Here is a 19968-nt window from a genome sequence, read left to right as displayed (position 1 = left end):
TGATGTCAGGGTTCATGAGATCAAGCCCCGCATCGGGCTCTGCACTGACGGGATGGAGCCTGCATGGGGTTCTGTCTCTGCCCCTTTTGTATGCGTGCTCTCTCTCTCTCACACGATAAATAAATAAATGCTAACAAAAAAAAAAAAAAAAAAAAAAAGCCATCAAGCACAGCACCTTAGTGTACTCTTTGAAATTTAACTTGGGAAACAGCTCCAATTCCATTTCTCTTATAAGAACAAACACGGCCTGATGCAATCTCAGCTTTGGGAACCCTTTTGCTGCGGGAGGGCTCCAGAATGCCAAAGGGCAATGAGGTAAACAGATTCCTGTTTATTATTTAAAACAAAATAAAACAAAACTTACCTATTGTGTTAGCAAACATATAAGCAGTCATAATACTCCATTTCTTCATGGTAGTGCTTTCTATATGCTGCAATATAAAACTGTGGTAGGCTTTCTAAAAAATACCTTAGTTAACACTCATTGAGAACTTCTACAAAGTTGTCATCCTTTGACCCAGTAATTCTTCTTTTTTGATTCTGTATTTCCTAAAGAAATCAGTAGACACTTGGGCAAGAATTTATGTACAAAGACATTCATTGCAGTGTTCTTTGTTTTTTAGTTTTGGAGGGTTTTGTTTTTTTTTTAATGTTTATTTTTGAGAGACAGAGTGCAAGTTGGGGAGGAGCAGAGAGAAAGGAGATACAGAACTGAAACAGGCTTCAGGCTCTGAGCTGTCAGCACAGAGCCAGATGTGGGGCTCAGACTCATGAACCGCAAAATCATGACCTGAGCTGAAACTGGGTGCTTAACTGACTGAGCCACCCAGGTGCCCCTGGATTTTTTTTTAATGTTTATTTATTATTTTGAGAGAGCTCAAGCAGGAGAGGGGCCAAGACAGAGAAGAAAGAATCCCAAGCAGGCTCTGCACTCCTAACACAGAACCTGACGTGGTGCTTCATCCCATGAACTGTGAGACCATGACCTGAGCGGAGGTCAAGAACAAGATGCTCAACCAACTGAGCCACACAGGTGCCCCACTGCAGCATTATTTGTAATTGCAAAGATTTGGAATTATCCAAAAGTGGAGAACAATTGGGTAAATTCTTTCATGGTCATACTGGGGAATTTATGTAACCATTTCAGTGTTTTTGGAGTAAAATGTAAAAATGCAGATAAATGTTTGTAATTTTTTTAAAAGAGGAACACAAGATTATGTGTTGGGGTAATGCCAATTTTGTAAATATATGTATAGAAAAAATAATGGATATATAACAAAATATTAGCAGTGGTAAGTGTAATAGAATTTCTAAAAAGAGAAATACATTTAAAAACCTTTTGGGTTTAGGGTGCCTGAGTGACTCAGTTGGTAAGCATCTGACTGGCTCACATCATGATCTCACTCGCTGTTCATGAGTTTGAGCCCCACATCCAGCTGTCTGCTGTCAGCCCAGAACCCACTTCAGATTCTCTGTCCCTCCCCTGCTGGTGTGTTTTCTCTCTCTCCCTCCCTCAAAAATAAACAAACATTAAAAAAAATTTTTTTTTTGAGCCTTCACAAAGACAGGATTAATCAGACTATTCCCATGTTATGGTAATCCCCACCTCCAGTCACTTTAATTGCTCATTTTTTTTTTCTTCAGAGCACTTAATCACCATTTGCAAAGAATCTGAATTATTTACTTATTTACTGTTAGCTTCCCTTTACTAGTTGGTTTTAACCAACTGGGTATCTCAGATGGCTAAACTTCCAACTCTTGGTTTCAGCTCAGGTCATGGTCTCAAGGTTTCATGAGTTCAAGCCCCGCATCAGGTTCTGTGAGCCTGCTTGGGATTCTCTCTCCCCCTCTTTCTGACTCTCCCCAACTCGTGCTGTCTCTGTCTCTCTCAAAATAAATAAACTTAAAAAGAAAAACAGTAAAAAACCTTTTGGGAGATTTATAATGTGATGAAATAAAAAATGACCAAAAAGGAAAATATATCTATATAGTGTGCCTTTAAAAACTCTGAAGAAGCAGTCTTTGGGGGTGTCTGAGTGGCTCAATTGGTGGAGTTTCCTACTTTGGCTCAAGTTTAATCTTACTGTTCATGGGTCAGTCCCCACATTGGGCCTTACACTAGCAGCTTGGAGCCTGCTTTGGATTCTCTCTCTCCCTCTCGCACTGCCCCTCCACCACTCACATGTATCTGTACTCTCTCTTGCGTGCACTCTCACTCTCAAAAATAAACATTAAAAAAAATTAGTCTTTGAATTTCTTCAATCTTCTTACCTTATTAGTAAAGAATTTTTGAGAATGCACTCCAAAGATGTAAATTATGTGTGAATTATATGCATTTTGTCATATACTAGTGTTGTAACTACATTGTAAAACCTTAGCAAAGAGAATCTTTGAGTATCTCAATATAAATAGAAGCTTCTATCGTTACTTTTTTGCTCCCGGTATTTTGTGTACTTCCCGATTGCTTCCTGTCCACTTTGGAGATTTAGATCTCAAAGAAATAACACAGGAAAGTGAATAACACACACTGTTTCTACTTTCATAAGAATTATTTAAAACTAACTGATTTTCCTCTCTTAAAATAGGGCATAGAATGCAGCACTTGAGTGAAGGATCCAAGGGTCGGCAAGTAGGAAGTGGAGGTGATGGGGAACGCTGGGGCTCGGACAGAGGGTCAAGAGGCAGCCTCAATGAACAGATCGCTCTTGTCCTGATGCGTCTGCAGGAAGATATGCAGAACGTCCTTCAGAGACTTCATAAACTGGAAACACTAACGGCTTCGCAGGTGAGCTTTCGAATTTGTCTTCTTCCACTCTTGATCCTGTACAACAGCGTGTAAATGTAATCTGTGTTGATCAGATTTACATAAATCAGTGTAATAATTCTTTTTTTTTTAATAAAAAGGATCTAGGGGTGTTTGGCCGGCTCAGTGGATAGGGCATGTGACTCTTTATCTCGGGTTGTGAGTTTGAGCCCCACGTTGGGTGGAGAGATTACTTAAAAAATAAATTAAATGGTTTTTCAAAAATAATAAAAAATAAAAAGGATCTACTTTTGAAAATATTGTTTATTTAAGAAAAGACTGATCCAAAAGCTAACTACCACCTCACAGAAAATGTTTCAAGTGTAAAAATACCAGTACCATGTTGGAGGTAGAAGCAGCGTACTTGGTATTAGACAAATAAGAGCTGTTAAGGGGAACCTGGCTGGCTCAGTCAGTGAAGCACTGGAGCAGGCCCCACTTTGGGTGCAGAGATTACTTGAAAATCTTAAAAAAAAAAAAAAAAAAAAAAACCCCCGGGTTGCTCAGTTGGTTAAGTGTCTAGACTCTTGATCTTGGCTCTGATCATTATCTCACAGCTCATGAGATTGAGCCCTGCATCAGGCTCTGTGCTGACAACATGGAGCCAGCTTGGGATTCATTCTCTCTCTCTCTCTCTCTCTCTCTCTCTCTCTCTCTCTCTCTCTCTCTCTCTCTTTCTCTCTTTCTCCTTCAAATAAATTTAAAAAGAGCTTGGGGGCACCTAGATGGCTGATCCATTGAGCATCCAACTCTGGCTCAGGTCATGATCTCACAATTTGTGGGTTTGAGTCCCACATTGGGCTCTGTGTTGACAGCTTAGAACCTAAAGCTTGCTTCAGATTGTGTCTCCCTCCCTCTCCCTACCCCTCCCCAGCTTATGTGCCGTCTGTCTCTCTCAAAAAGAAAAAGAAAAAAAGGGCTGTTTAATAGTGCAGTTTGAGGAAGTAAAAAACCGTAACCAGTTCATCATTAAAGTCATTCTTTTATATTAAATGTTGTCCTCTATCTTGACTTTTTTTTTTTTAATTTAAAATGTTTTATTTTTTATTTATTGCTAGGAGAGAGAGAGAGACAGCGTGAGCAGGGGAGGGTCAGAGAGAGAGGGAGTCACAGACTGAAACAGGCTCCAGGCTCTGAGCTGGCAGTCAGCACAGAGCCCGACGCGGGGCTCGAACCCACGAACCGCGAGATCATGACCTAAGCGAAAGTCGGACGCTTAACCGACTAAGCCACCCAGGCGCCCCTATCTTGACTTCTTTTTAAAATGCTGTAGATAGTATATTAAGTTATCAATTCTTTAGTATAAATTTGTGGTAGGATCAAAACTTTAAAGCCAGAGAGGAAGGAAGAGTTAGAGTTTGATGTTCACAGTTATTTAACCCTGGAAGAGTAAGACTATTAACCCTTTGAAAAGGCACTATATCAAGTCAGTTGCAGAAATTCCAGCAGAATGCAGACATCCTATATCCTAGGTCAGTGCTCTTTCTCCAGTGGTAGATTGCCATTCTGTACTGAAGAAAGCTGGACAGCTAAGTCTGCAGGAGGTACTAAAGGAAAGGAAATGGGTTCAGAGGAAGGGTTGGTTCATCTTGGTTCACAGTTGGGGGCTAGCCTGCAATAATCCCTGGACTTGGCTGCAGAGCCTTCAGATGGCTAGTAATACTTTGCCGCATTTGTCCTCTGACTTGTTCCTCTTGGACTAATGTTGATGGAGAAAAGAAAGAGGCAACTCAACTGGCTCTCTGACCCCACTTAAACGTTATATGGCATTGGGGGCATTTGGGTGGATCAGGTGGTTATGTGTCCAACTTTGGCTCAAGTCATGGTCTTGTGGTTCATGGGTTAAAGCCCCACATTGGGCTCTGTGCTGACAGCTCAGAGCCTGAAGCCTGCTTCGGATTCTGTGTCTCCTTCTCTCTCTGCCACTTCCCTGCTCTCTCTTGAGTGCACGCACACTCTCTCTGTCAAAAATAAACATTAAAAAAAACAAAAACCTTGGATTGAAGCATGCTGTAAGAGATATTGAGAATATGCAGTTAATGAGGGGCGCCTGGGTGGCTCATTCGGTTAAGTGGCCGACTTCAGCTCAGGTCATGATCTCGCGGTTCGTGGGTTCGAGCCCCGCGTCGGGCTCTGTGCTGACTGCCGGCTCAGAGCCTGGAGCCTGTTTCAGTCTGTGACTCCCTCTCTCTCTGACCCTCCCCTGCTCACGCTGTCTGTCTCTCTGTCTGTCTGTCTCTCTCACAGAAATAAATAAAACATTAAAAAAATTGAAAAAAAAAAGAATTTGCAGTTAATGAAAGATGTGCTTCAACTGCAAGATAAATTAAATGTAGATGCATTTCAAGAAACTAATACTGTAAGCTTTTTAAACAACTCCTATGAATATTAAATTTTTTTTTTTTTTTTTTTTATGTTTTATTTATTTCTAGGAGAGAGAGAGAGACAGACAGCGGGAGCAGGGGAGGGTCAGAGAGAGAGGGAGTGACAGACTCTGAAACAGGCTCCAGGCTCTGAGCTGGCAGTCAGCACAGAGCCCGACGCGGGGCTCGAACCCACGAACCGCGAGATCATGACCTAAGTGAAAGTCGGACGCTTAACCGACTAAGCCACCCAGGCGCCCCACTCCTATGAATATTTTACCCTTTTTATTCTTTGAGTAACTCATTATCACAAGGTTTCTCATTTGTATGTATCTCAGTGATTGTCTATTACATTTTATCATCAGACTATGAACTGTAGATTTTCATGAGTCTGTGAAGACCCTAAAATAATATGCAAAGTTTTGCTTGATTTTGCACTTTTGAAGGGAGGATTTGTTGCCTTCATCCAATTCTCAACAAGGTCTATGATTTAAAAAAAAAAAAAAAAAAGTGTTAATAATTCGTGCCTTAAATGAATGGCTTTACTTCATTTGTAAGGGTAAGTATGGATTATTGATATGAAACGTTTTATTTCTATCTTTTATTAATAAGAAAATTCTACTTTCTGTATTAGCTTGAGAAATAATGTGTATTTAAGGCCCATGAACTCATCAAGCTATCCCTAGGTTAATACAAAACTATCTTAAAGAAGAGCTAACCATGAGGGAAACCTCATTCGTTCATTTAGTATTATCGAATATTACTGTTCCAGTAGTCTGCCTTTTCTTAGTCTGTGACTTTTTATTTATTTATTTTCTATCCTTTAATTGCCAAGGCATGCTCATTCATATCTGACTGAACAATAGTACATAAATATCCTTTTATGACAGGCCAGGACACCTGTTTTATCCCAATTACACAAAAGCAAATGCAAAATAGTGTTACATGACTTCCTTGCCTCAAATTATAAGACTGTGTGTGCCTATATATTTTTAAATCCCTTTATTCCCATTCTATCTTTTTGGCTGAACTTTATTCATATAACATCTGCCCTTGTTATGGGACCCTCCCTCATGGAAGGCATCACATCCAGTCACCCAAGCCAAATGTCCTTCTCTATCCCCCGCTTCAAGTCATCAGGTGCTAACAAGACCTCTTCTTTCTTTTTCTTTTTAATTTTTTTTATAGTTTATTTATTTTTGAGACAGAGACAGAGCATGAGCAGGGGAGGGGCAGAGAGAGAGGGAGACACAGAATCTGAAATAGGCTCCAGGCTCCCAGCTGCCAGCACAGAACCCGATGTGGGGCTCGAACCCACAAACTGCGAGATCATGAACTGAGCCGAAGTGGACACTAGCTGACTGAGCCACCCAGGCGCCCCAAGACATTGTCTTAAATATGTCTGAAGTGGATCTCCTATCCATGAGAATTCCCTTTTCTAGGTCCACTTCTTCAGAAGTGTGATATGAAAGATTTTAATTGCTCTGCCACAGTTTTCTCTTTAGTCAGTGGTGACAGCTCCACGTCTGTTTGCTTTTGTAGTTCTTGTATCATGGTCATAGTCTTATCTACAGTAGCACAAATGCAGTTCTTAGTCTCTTTCTGCTCTACAGCAGTTGATTTAAAGCATCCATACAAAGTTTGATATTGAGACTTTATTGCTGACAGTTCCTTTAAGAGTGTAACTGGATTTTTATTGACTGCTGTATCAGGGTTAGTCTTGATTTCATATTCCAGCCTGTATTGAAAGTAATCCAGGTCAGAGCCAGCTTTCTGGAACACCAGTTCCAGCTTACTGATCTCTGCCTCCTTGTTGAATAGTTCATAGTTCATTCTGTGACTTTTTTTTAAGGAAAAAAAATTTTTTTTTATTCTTTATTTTTGAGAGAGAGACAGAGAGACAGAATGCGATCAGGAGAGGAATAGAGAGAAAAGGAGACACAGAATCTGAAGGAAGCTCCAGGCTCTGAGCTGTCAGCACAGAGCCCGACACGGGGCTCAAACCCATGAACTGCAAATTCATGACTTGAGCCCAAGTCGGAGACTCAGGCAACTGAGCCACCCAGGCACCCCTCATTCTGTGACTTTTTAAAAGTNTCTCTCTCTCTCCTAGAAATAAATAAAACATTAAAAAAAAATTTAAAAAAAAGTGTATTTTGTATACATTTAATGTCTTCAGTGGTATTGAGATTCTGTTAAAAGTTTTTTTGGGTTTTTTTTTTCTTTAGAAGTTCTCTTTTTCACTTGTACATAAAACAAACCAAAAAAAGATTCTGACATGTTAAGGACTTTTTCCTTAAAATTTGCATTAATCATGGCAGCTCTTTTTGCCCGCGGGTTCTGTCCCCATGCTTTAATAAAATCACCTTTTTGCACCCCCTCAAACAAAATTATTTTTTTTTATTTTTTAANTCCTTGGCTGTGCAGAAGCTTTTAATCTTGATGAGGTCCCAATCATTTATTTTTGCTCTTGATTCCCTTGCTTTTGGGGATGTGTCAAGTAAGAAGTTGCCAAAATTTTTTTACATAATTCATTTGGATGAATAAAAGAGGTAAATTGATGGCAGAGTAGTAGTAGATTGTAGAGTTAAAGGAAATTTAGTTCAGTACCTCTAGTTCAGCAGATGAAGGAGAGATACAGAGAGGACACATTCCTTAATAGTGGCAAAGACAGTTCTATAAACTTTCCAGATTTCTCATGCAATTCACTTTCCATCAGAGCAAGCTGAGATTTATTCATTCAATAAATATTTGGTGAATGGCCACATACCAGATACTTTCTGGGCAGTGGACACATAAATGAAAAGGGAAACAGCACTGTGTGGTAGATCTTGGCACCTGGGTTCAAATCCTGGGTCTACCACTTTTTCTTTTTTTTAGGGGTGCCTGGGTGGCTCAGTTGGCTGAGTGTCCCACTTCGGCTCAGGTCATGATCTTGCAGTTTGTGGGTTTGAGCCCCACGTCGGGCTCTGTGCTGACAGCTCAAAGCCTGGAGCCTGCTTCAGATTCTGTGTGTGTGTGTGTGTCTCTCTCTCTCTGCCCCTCCTCTACTTGCACTCTGTGTCTCTCTGTATCAAAAATAAACATTTAAAAAATGTTTTTAAAATGTTTTAATGTTTAGTTTTGAGAGAGAGAAAGAGACAAGAGTGTGAGGGGGGGAGGGGCAGAGAGAGAGGGAGACACAGAATATGAAGCAGGCTCCAGGCTCTGAGCTGTCAGCAAAGAGCCTGATGTGGGACTCCAACTCATGAACCGTGAGATCATGACCTGAGCCAAAGTTGGATGCTTAACTGACTAAGCCACCCAGGTGCCCTTTGCCACTTATTGTTTGATCTTCAATCAGGTTACTTTACTTTTCTGTGTCTCAGTTTCCTATCTATAAAATGGAAATACTAATAATGTCTACATCCTAGGATTATTCAGAGGATAATGTAAAATGCATAGTACAGTGCCTGGGATACCCATGTGACATTTACATAGTATCACATGAGATGCTGATGGTAACAATAGCAATGATGTTCACAGCCTTAGAGAGGACCTAACTTAAATAATTCTCTGTCTTCATATTTTCTTTGCAGTGGTTACAGTTATATGGGATTTTTCCTTTTAAAAGTATTTTCCAAAAAATGCAGTAATTTAGCTTAATCCAGCAATTGAATGGTAAATAGAATCTAACTATGTCAAAGCTACATAAAAGCCACTTGATACCAACAAAGATTCTTTGTTCAATTAAATTTTAGTCAGACTCTTGGACCTTCTCTTAGGCCCATCTCTTCACTTCTTCCTTGTAAAATCCAGTTTCATCAAGAACCCTGCTCAGTTTAAACCAGACAGGCTCTTAGGCTCCGCCTTACCCCAGGTAAGGCTGTCTGATCACCTTGGCCCATCTTCAGCAAGAATCCTGTTAGGTTGGTTTAACCAGAATCTCCCTTACCCATGATGTTCCCTCTTAGGAATTTTCCATCCACTGATCCCAGCCCTCCTCCTTACATTAATTAATTCTCCCTTGCCCGTGCTGTATTGGGAGATGAGGCCAATCTGCCTCCCCCTGACTATAGAAGTCCCTGTACCCACAGTGACAGCCCCTTCTCCCTTGAATAAAGTCTTCCTTACTGTGCTTTCACAAGTGTCATTGATTGTATTTTTCTTTAACAACATGTATGGGTAAATATTAAAGCAAAAACTCGTACTGCTAATTATACAGCTAGTGTCAGTGCTTCTTAGATATGAGCGAGGGTCTTTGGGAATCTTCATTTTATTTATTATTTGGAAAAAAAACCACTGGCAGTCAACATTTCATAGTTCTGACTCTAGCTTAGTGTTTGTTAGTAGTTGCTGCTTTAAAGAAGAATAGCTGTGTCATCACATTGGGATTTGATCCTCCGAGTTCCATTCAAGATTATGCTAACTAATGTGACCTTGGATAAGTCATCATATACTTGGAGCTCAATTTTGTAAATCTACCCTTAATTCCATTTAGTCTTAAGAAGCACCTTAAGGCAAATCTCTAGGTAAAATATAGTTATGCCTACAAGGTACAATTACAACTAATATCATACAAATCATTACCTTGTCTAGATTCTTTCAGCACTTGGCAATTTGAGTATACTCTTCTTTAGCACCTTAATGGTCGGGACGCCTGGGTGGCTCAGTCATTGAAGCGTCCAGCTTCAGCTCAGGTCATGATCTCACGGTTTGTGGGTTCGAGCCCCGCATCGGGTTCTGTGCTGACAGCTGGCTCAGAGTGTGGAGGAGCCTGTCTTCGGATTCTGTCTCCCTCTTTCTGTCCCTCTCCTGCTCACGCTGTCTCTCTCTCTCAAAAATAAATAGAATATTAAAAAATTTTAAAAAGCAAAACAAAAATAAAAACACCTTAATGGTCTGTGAGGACTAATGTAACATCTAGAGGTAACTAAGAGTTTTTACCTTAGGGTATACCCATACTGGGGTCCTGGAGATCAATTACCCACAACAAGGAAATTTAAAGCCTGTCTCCTCCCACCACTTCCTTCTGTTGTTTGAGCATACAGACCATAGTGCTGTGACTTGAACCTGCCCACAGGCTCCCTCCCACCCTGGAGTCCCTGTGTACAGAAGATGGTTCCCCGTTAGCCATTTAGCACACTGTTTTCTTGTCTAAGTCTTTGCTCGAATGTCAGGAAAGCCATCCCTGTTCATTCTATTTAAAGTTGCAAGATTCTCCTCCTCCAACATGTCTCATCTCCTCTCCCATTTTATTTTTCTTTATGGTGTTTCTCACTACCTGATACAATGTATATTTTACTGATTTATTCATTATTATTCGTATCTCTCAATTACAGTTTAAACTCCATTAGAACAGCGATTTTTGTTATTTTACTTCCCGTTTTATGTCTAATGCCCAGAGTTGTAACTGGTAGAAGTTCAGTAAATGTTTGTTTAATGAATAAATGAATGATCTTGTTAATTTTCATACCATTTCTCTAAAGGTGTAATAAATGGAAAAATGGTACTAATAAGTTTCCAACAACTATCATAAGGAAATTTGTTTTGTGATCCAAATTGGAATATAAGTTTCCTAAATTAATTTGAGATTTTTTGACTTAGTTTAGATATCTCATTGAAAACCCTACACTACTCCTCCCCACAAAAAAGGTAATTATGTGAGGTGAGGCATGTGTTCATTAATTTGATTATGATAATCATTTCACAGTGCATACACATCAAATCATCACATAAATATGTATAATTTTATTTGTCAATTATACTTCAGTAAAGCCAAGGAAAAATAAAAAACAAACCTACAATACTAACAGTTTATTTCACATATCTGCCATTCCTCTTCCATTATAACTTATGATTTTGCAAAACAGATCTTTGGATATGATTTATAATTTTAATAATAAGGCTGCAGTTCTCAGATATGTTTGTAAATGGTAATTTGTATGGAAATTAAAGAATTAATAAGAAAAGTTGATTCCGTTTTTTTGAGAGAGAGCACATTTGTGGGGTGGGGGTTGAGGGGGAGGGAGAGGAAGAATCTTAAGCAGGCTCTATGCCCAGCATGGAGCCTGAAATAGGCCTGGACCTCAGGAGCCTAATAAGTTCACGACATAAGCTGAAATCAGGAGTTGGATGGTTAACCAACAGCCACCTAGATGCCCCTGATTTAGTAATTTAATAACAGTATAAAAGAAGTAATTCACGGTTTTATTTTGATAATTTTATATAATTTGAACTGTAAAATATAAAATATCAAAGATTTACCTGACTAGCAATTTTAGGGACCTTGGTATTTGGCCAGTATGGGTTTCAGGATAATCACAGCATAGTTAGCAGAAAAACATAATAAACTAATATTTTAGCCTTAAAAAAAAAAAGATAGGAAATAGAAAAATTACCGTTTTTTTTTCCCATTTTGTCAAAGCTGAATCACTGTTATTTGTGTTTATAGGCAAAATCATCAACATTACAGCCCAGTCATCAGCCTCCCTCACAGGTAAGAAATTCTTTTCTTAAATCTAAGCCCCAGGATTTCAAATAACCTACAATAAATTTAGATTATATGAGGTTCTTAAAGTATTCCAGATGAAAGCTACCCCTTAGAGCTTTGAAGTTAAAATATATTTGTTATTGTTTAAGTCTAAAGTACTCCTAAAAGTCTACTTATTGAATTACGCTCTGAGATACTGAATATCTTCCTTCTCTTTAGCAGGACTGAGATCTGTTATTAAGTTGTATATTTTCAAAATTATGAGTTAAGTATGTTTTTATGTTTATGCATGTAATATGTAATAGATTGGTGACCAGCTTATTTTATTTTCTCAGAGACCATCTTGGTGGCCCTTTGAGATGTCTCCTGGTGCATTAACTTTTGCTATCGTATGGCCTTTTATTGCCCAGTGGTTGGTGCATTTATATTATCAAAGAAGGAGAAGGTAATACTATAGTTTTTTAATTCAAAATAGTAGCAAAATCTTATATTCTATAGTAGAGCTTTCAACAACAGTTAAGGGGACAGTTCCATTCTATAGATATATTGTCATACTGAACATTCTGTACTGATCCTGAAACTGAAACTACCTTGGAAATGATATCTAGTGGATTTCTAGGTACTTGTTAGACTTTAAAAAACTAAAATCTGATGTTTATTTTGGGCTCTTTGCTAATATGAAAGAACTGTAGACAAGGGATAAATAAACAAATAATGCTTGCCTGCTCTCTATACCTTTGGAATAGACATTGACATTTCAGAAAACTTTAGATGGATGATTGACAACTCTAGAAATAGAGATATTTCTAATTTGAGGGCCAAAATTCGGGATGCCAGGAGATACCTCAAATAGGCATGAGAATAATAGATTGGGATCCTTGAAAGGGCTCTGAGATTGTCTAGGTTAGGAACCTGAGACTGAATCTCTTGGGTCAAAGGAAATCCTTAAGGCATTTTTTTTCTAGTTTCTTTTTTTTTTTTTCTTAATGTTTTATTTATTTCTGAGAGAGAGAGAGAGAAAGCATGAGCAGGGGAGGGTCAGAGAGAGAGGGAGACACAGAATCCAAAACAGGCTCCAGGCTCTGAGATAGCTGTCAGCACAGAACCCAAGCAGGGCTCAAACCCACGAACCGTGAGATCATGACTGGAGCCAAAGTCGACGCTCAACTGACTGAGCCACCAAGGCGCCCCAAGGCATTTTTTTTTTTTTAAGATACTATGTAAACTGAATTACTTTCCTTGGATGGGGATGGAGACAATTGTTTATCACTGATGGCTTCACTTACTATGTTTTTGTATATCATCACCATTTTCCATTAAGTAACAACAGATGGGGGGAAAAATAGGGTATTCAGTCATGATATTTTAGGTGCTCTCTTAAATATGTGCAATAGAGACACATTTTTAAATATCTATGAGTTTAAATGATTAAGGATATGTTGTTCTTGTAGCAAACAACCCAAGTTCCTAATTAACTACCCTAACTAATGAAACCAGAAACCAGACATTTGCCATTCTCTTCTCTAAAAGGGATAAGCAGCGTACTAGTTAGTGTAAGTGCTCCAGTGATCATAGTTGATGCCAGAGAAACTGAAATGCATGGGGATTTGGATGTATCAGTCTTCCTGATTCCAGCTTATGTTAAGGCAATTTTGGGGTGCGTGGCTCAATTTTGGGGTGGCTGGCTCAGTTTTGGGGTGGCTCAGTCAGTTAAATGTTGGACTTTGGCTCAGGTCATGATCTCACTGTTCATGAGTTCGAGCCCCGCATCGGGCTCAGTGCTGGCAGCTTGGAGCCTGGAGCCTGCTTCAGATTCTGTGTCTCTCTCTGTCTCTGCCCCTCCCCCACTTACATTCTGTCTCTCTCAAAAATAAACATTAAAAAAAAAATTTTTTAAGACAATTTTGGGGTGCCTGGGTGGCTCAGTCGGTTAAGCATCTGACTTCAGCTCACGTCATGATCTCACAGTTCATGGGTTTGAGCCCCGTGTCGGGCTCTGTGCTGACAGCTTAGAGCTTGGCGCCTGTTTCAGATTCTATATCTCCCTGTCTCTCTGACCCTCCCCTGCTCATGCTCTCTCTCTCTCTGTCTCTCTCAGAAATAAATAAAACATTAAAAAATTTTAAAAAGAAAAAAAAAGACAACTTTATTTATGTTCATAAAAGAATAAGTTCTGTGCCACATTAATGTTCTTCCATTACACCCAGTCACTTGAAAAAACCTTAGTAGGATTTCAGAAACACAGATTGCTTTCACAGTATTATTTACCTCTTTTCTAAGGTATTTGTTATAGATGTTATTTCAGCTGTGTGTAAGGTTTGTGTAAGGATTCAACAGACCTTAGTTTAAATTCTTTCTATTTTTTAAAAAAATTTTAGGGGCACCTGGGTGACTCAGTTGGTTAAGTGTCTGACTTCGGCTCAGGTCATGATCTCACGGTTCATGGGTTTGAGCCCCACGTCAGGCTCTGTGCTGACAGCTACCTCAGAGCCTAGAGCCTGTTTCAGATTCTGTGTCTCTCCTTCTCTCTGACCCTCCCCTGCTCACGCTGGCTGTCTCTCTCTCTCTCTCTCTCTCTCTCTCAGAAAAAAAAATTTTTAAAAATTTTTTTAAAATTTTTAATGCTTTTTTTTTCTGAGAGAGAGAGAGACAGAGTGTGAGAGGAGGTGGGGTGAGAGAGAGGGAGAGAGAGAGAATCTGAAGCAAGCTTCAGGCTCTAAGCTGTCAGCACGGAGCCCAAGATGGGGCTCAAACTCACAAACCATGAGATCATGACCTGAGCTGAAGTCGGACACTTAACTGACTGAGCCACCCAGGCGCCCCAGTTTAAATCCTTTCTAATTTTCACACATTTTACATTTCTGCTATGATGGTTAGGTCTAGTGTTACGCAGTGCTTCAATTTTAACTTCCCTGCTAATTGGAGGAGAACAGAACCAAACCTTTTTTTCACAATGTAGCAAGAATGCTAGACTCAAGCAGCAGGTACAGTGACACTGAAGGTGTTGACATATTTTGCAATGCATTTCAAAGTTCCTTTTCATGTTTCCTTTGTAGAAAGTTGAGGAATGGAGAGTAGAGAAATTTGGCACAGGACAAAAACCCGAAAGCTTACTTCGGTTAATAATTTATTTTATGCTTAAGTTTGAAACTGCTTGTCACTTAGTGAAGACTGAAAGAAAAAACAACTACTTTGTTTCAGCAGTCACCAAAAATTGCAGTTTTTTCTAGAATATTTTTTAAGATTACTCCTTATTTGTGAATGTCTACACCACTGCCCTTTCGGTTATTTACAGGTGTCTCCAAATGGGAAACTCTTGCTGATTTTTAACATTCTACTTTGTTGAATTTTTATCAAGTTTTCAGTATGTTAAGTGTTTAGTCATCCAGTTACCAGTTATTTAGCACTGTGCAACTGCATTTTGATGAGATAGTGTTTTTAGGTACTGCTTGCTTATCTACACAACAGATTAACAGTTTGGAGATAGAGCTGTATTTGATATGGAAATAAGTTTCAGCCTTGAGGGGTTTAAGACATCTTTTAATCTGGAAGTGTGTAGGAGCACCTGGGTGGCTCAGTTGGTTAAGCGTCTGATTTCGGCTCAGGTCGTGATCTCACGGTTTGTGGGTTCGGGCCCCGTGTCGGGCTCTGTGCTGACAGCTAGCTCAGAGCCTGGAGACGGTTTCAGATTCTGTGTCTCCCTCTCTCTCTGACCCTCCCCTACTCACTCTGCCTCTCTCTCTCTCTCAAAAACAAATAAAACATTTAAAAAAAAATCTGGAAGTGTGTAGCAATTTTGAATCTGACAGCTACAGGAATGAAACCTAGACAGCAGTGTGTGGTTTGGAGTAGACAAGTTCTGTGTTAAAGATGAAGGTCCAGAAATCTAGTTAGGGTGGAAAAAGCGTGGAAAGGAGTGGATGTACCTCACTCATATTAGGGACCATCCCGTGTCTCATCCCCTAAACAGTATCTGGCTTACGGTAAATGTTGAATGATTGGCTGAATGGTCACTATTTGCAGGATGGCAAACTGAAGTACCATATGGTACAGAAAGCTTTCATTTTTTAAAATTTATTTCTTTTTAATTTTTTTCTTTTCATTTTAATAACTACGCATCTGGGTACAAGTAGTTATATATATATAATAAGTAGCTGTATATGGTAAATTTTTTATTTTTTTAATTTATTTTGAGAGAGAGAAAGAAGTAACATGGCAGGGGCAGAGAGAGAAAGAGAATCCCAAACAGTCTCCGCACTGTCAGTTTGAAGCCTGATGATGGAGGGGGCGGGGGGCTCAGTCTCACCAACCGTGAGATCACGACCTGAGCCAAAATCAAGACGGACTCTTAACCAGTTGAGCCACGCAGGCGCCCTTGTGGTAAGCTTTTTAAAAAGATGTTTTGTTTTGTTTTTAAACATTAAAAGCGATGTATAAGGTCCACTGCTTGGGTTTTTTTCCCCAGTGTAGAAGAATAAAAATTCAAAAGTAAATTTCTCACGTTATCACTTCGCAGTAGATCAGAAAAACAAAGCAAAACATTTTTTTCTGAATGTGATATGAACAGAAACAATTGGAGACTTTCTTGTTCAAAATTAGGCCCTGGGAAGCCTCCTGTGGGTCTGCCTCTTTCCAATTACCTCACCTGACCATTCTAGTAAAATTACCCATTAGTAAAATACTAAAAGCAGACCTGTTCAGTCCAAAAGACTACTCTTAAGCTATTCCTTTGAAGGAAATGATGTTCATAACCACTTTTCTATATCATTCTGCCCAGATTCATAAATACACAAAATGTAATTTTCTGGCGGGCACTGAACTTTCAGGAGAGAGGTAATAAAAACCAGACAGGTGTGGGAAGGCTCTCTGTAGGAACACTCTTCCAATGGAGCCTGGGACAGATGGTACTGCCTGGAAAAGTCCGGTCCCGGCTTCTGAGGAGGGGAGAGAGCCTCAGCGGTACAGCCAGAGCAGATAGTTCAGAGGGCAAGGTAAAAGGCAGAGCATTTTCCTCTTCCCTTATCTGTTGTTTCTGTAACTTTTCTTCTCTTACCACACCTCGCCCTACATTTTGCAAGTTAATTTAAACAGAAAAAAAGGACAGAAAGAGCTCACGAAGAGCCTGGAAAACATTCTAAATAGTTCTGAAGATAATGCTGGGCATTTATGTCTATTTCCGTATTACAGCAGGAGATTGGGGGTTCAGAGAGCTGTGTGTTTTTTTATAAACCTGGAGAGGATCTTGTGTAGGAGTCTTCATTGTATGGGTTCTTAGTAAGTGTTGCTCACTGTTCAGGCACCTTCCAGCTAACATTTCTGCTAAAACCTCACTCAGACAGTTAGTTTTTAGAACCACCCACAATCCTGATCTGGTCCCAGGGGCCTTTTTCCCCCCATCATGCCCTGAGGGATCTCCTTATGTTACTTAAAATGTCACTCCTACCAGGGAAGTATACATACGAGGATTTTACAGAGGATAAGGGATGATCTGATTACTTAAAATATCACTCCTGCCAAGGGGGTTGCATAAGAGCATTTCTGCAGAGGTGAGGAATGTACCCGTAATGAGGTTTCAGGCATTTTGGCATCTTGAGTGCTGGGGAGGGTGATGAGATTTTATAGCTGTGGGACCTTTCCCAGACCTCAGGTCATATGTGATTGTTGTATCTTGTGCTAACAAGCCGCCTGTCTGATCGCTTGTTTATCACTAANCTGAGAGCCTGCCTCATTTATGTTTGAATCCCCAGTGCCTGGCAAGTAACAGATATGGACTATCTGTTCATTAAATGAGTAATCTTAGGTTGTACATCTACCAACTGTTTGTAGTTTTATTGAGGTTTTTTCTTTCACAATTTTCCTGTTAGAAAATAATTCCCAAAATTCGAAATTGCGTTAAGCCAACTAGAAAAGGATGAAAGTCATTTCTTAAGGACCATTGGTGATTTTATGGTTTGATCTTGAATGTGAATATTATTGTTGTGTCTTCATTCAGATGATTCTTTGGTATGGGTGTGTTTCATATTCAGGTTGCATTTATATTCATAGGAAATTGGTTTTTACTTTCTCTTTAAAGAAAACTGAACTGAAGAAACTGGTGTTTTACTCCAGAAGACTACTGGGCCTGGATGACATCAGAATGAAATGCATTGTGGAGCTCACAAGAGAATCTTAATTGTTTGTGATGATTACACTTCTTTTTGTCATCCAATAGTTTGGTTTGTGTACATATATACATATATATATTTTGCACTACACAAATATAACATTTTAAGGACTAATATTGCTGATACTTGAATAATTAATCTCAACTAGGTTACAAATAGCATACATACATAGATTTACCCTACCCTTAAACTTGAAGGACATTAAATTATTAATGATTGTTTGGTAACACGTTTACCTGATTATCTCCCATAGAGAACTATAAGCTGCTTTTCCAAGGTACAGTTGTGATAATGAGATCAGATTTATAACTGGATTTTTTAATTTTCTAAATTAAATCTGAGAAAGAGTGCAAACCAAGAGTGAACTTCAAATGAGATTAAATCAACTTTCTATCCTAGTCGCTGAATTGCCATGCCAAGGAGTAGAAAACTGCTAGAAGATTCTTCTCCATGTCCACTCTGTGGGCTGCTCGTGATCTCTCTTGGGCATTCACAGCACTGACTTGAGTGTTCAGGCGATGTTACTACAAAGTAGAGCCCTATGTACCAGGCTTACTTTTTACAGAAGAACACAGAATAGACCTAATCTGTTGATGGGAATGATGCATGGGCTTCAAGTAGGTCTGAAAGTATACTCTGAGCCTGTAGATCATTGATAAGATTTTATTCAACCGTATACATTTATTCCTTTGTAATTGTTTTTCTTTAACTGAGGATATCTTGTTTCTGCTTCATAGGGTGCTTTGAAATATAAAATGAAAACTTATTTATACTGTTTTTACAAAGGTCAAAAAGGAAACACATGAAAATCACTTTTCTGTAACTGGTGAACTATACAGACTGGACTCTTAACCTCCTAGTGCCTCCATTTTTCCTTCGGGTATAATATTTGAGATACACCTATTTCACAGGGGTAATGGAAGGATTTGCAAGCTAGTGGGCCATATGCTTCCATATGAAAAAGGCACAGCCAACTAATGTAAACTTCAGTGTCCTCCGCCCAGCTCCCGTTGAGACTAAAAAAAAGAAAAAAGACTGCAGTTTAGATCCTTGAAGGCTTTGTTTGGAATTATTCTTCCTGGGTGTCTTCCAGAACTTCACTCGTTAGATGTACCTTGTACCTTAAAGATTTCTCTCATTCGAAGGCATAGTAACAAATACTTTTTAAGCATTCTTGGTATGTGTGATGTTGGGTTAAGCATCATGTGTTCTGAGTGTTTTCAGTAAGAAAGTAATCCAGCCCTCGTATAGAGGATGGTTTTTTGTTTGCCTGAAGAAAAAAGTGTAAGAATACAATTTGCTTTCCTCAAGAATCTTTTTTCCTTATTTTTTTCTTTCATGTAACTTGGTGTTTTTTATTTTTTAATCATATCTGATTAAAACGTGTCTGTCTAATATTTGCTTTTTAAAAACTGTCCTCTATTTATTTAGGGGAAAAATGAAGCAAGTAACTGAATTATATGTAAAAATAAGGTTTAGACCTGTGGATCAGGGATTATTTTCAAAAATTAGATATCAATTTGGTACCAGAAAATGGTGGCTTTTCTCTTAGTAAATAAATAAATTAAATGCAAATTAAGAATGTAAGCAATTGTGATTTATTACAGGCAGTGGGAAGTAACTAACTGCTAGGGATAACCGTTTATATCCTATTCCAAAGTCTTATTTTATAGTTTGAAAAGCACTTTGCACACAGTCCTTGTATATACAAGTAAAGGTGTAATTATAGGATATAGTGTTACTGCTTTCTTTAACAAGAACCTCATTTAAAATTTTAAATGGACAGCTGGTATTTTTTTAATGATCTACTTCTTTTCTGTTTCTTTATTGTAAAACTAAGTTAAAAATAAAAGGTTAATGAGAAATGATACGGTTTTTATTACTTGTTACTGATAGAAGTGCCTTGATTATATATTAAGGATTAAATGAGCATAAATAGAGGAATTCATAGAAAGTAATCAGGACTCTTTCAGAATAAAGCCATGCTATGATATATAATTTTATAAAAGCAAGAATCTAGGATAAAGCGTAACTCTCATTTGGTTGAGAATGTTATTGATCCAGTCAGAATCTTAGTTTCCATTCATGCACCAAATAGATAGCTTCCAAGGAGTGCCTGGGCGGCTCAGTCGGTTAAGCATCTGACTCTTGGTTTCAGCTTAGGTC

General features: G+C 38.8%; 1 protein-coding gene across 10 annotated transcripts in view; it reads left to right on the top strand.

The window, feature by feature from the left end:
• The window catches only part of ACBD5 (acyl-CoA binding domain containing 5), a 48107-nt gene extending 28437 nt beyond the window's left edge, over positions 1–19670 (top strand). For 9 of the 10 annotated variants that reach the window (XM_077772435.1, XM_077772430.1, XM_077772434.1 and 6 more), the window contains 4 exons: positions 2586–2785; positions 11600–11644; positions 11974–12083; positions 17712–17759. In XM_077772435.1, the coding sequence (XP_077628561.1) occupies positions 2586–2785; positions 11600–11644; positions 11974–12083; positions 17712–17724 (368 nt within the window). In that variant the 3' untranslated portion in view covers positions 17725–17759. Of the gene's footprint in view, positions 1–2585; positions 2786–11599; positions 11645–11973; positions 12084–17711 lie in introns of all 10 variants that reach the window. The other variant, XM_077772427.1, reaches the window with a different exon arrangement.
• The last annotated feature ends 298 nt before the right edge of the window (positions 19671–19968 follow it).

The sequence above is a fragment of the Crocuta crocuta genome, unplaced genomic scaffold (assembly GCF_008692635.1).
Source record: "Crocuta crocuta isolate KB4526 unplaced genomic scaffold, BGI_CrCroc_1.0 scaffold96, whole genome shotgun sequence".
Classification (NCBI taxonomy): Eukaryota; Metazoa; Chordata; class Mammalia; order Carnivora; family Hyaenidae; genus Crocuta; species Crocuta crocuta.
This window is presented reverse-complemented; position numbering and strand designations above follow the sequence as displayed.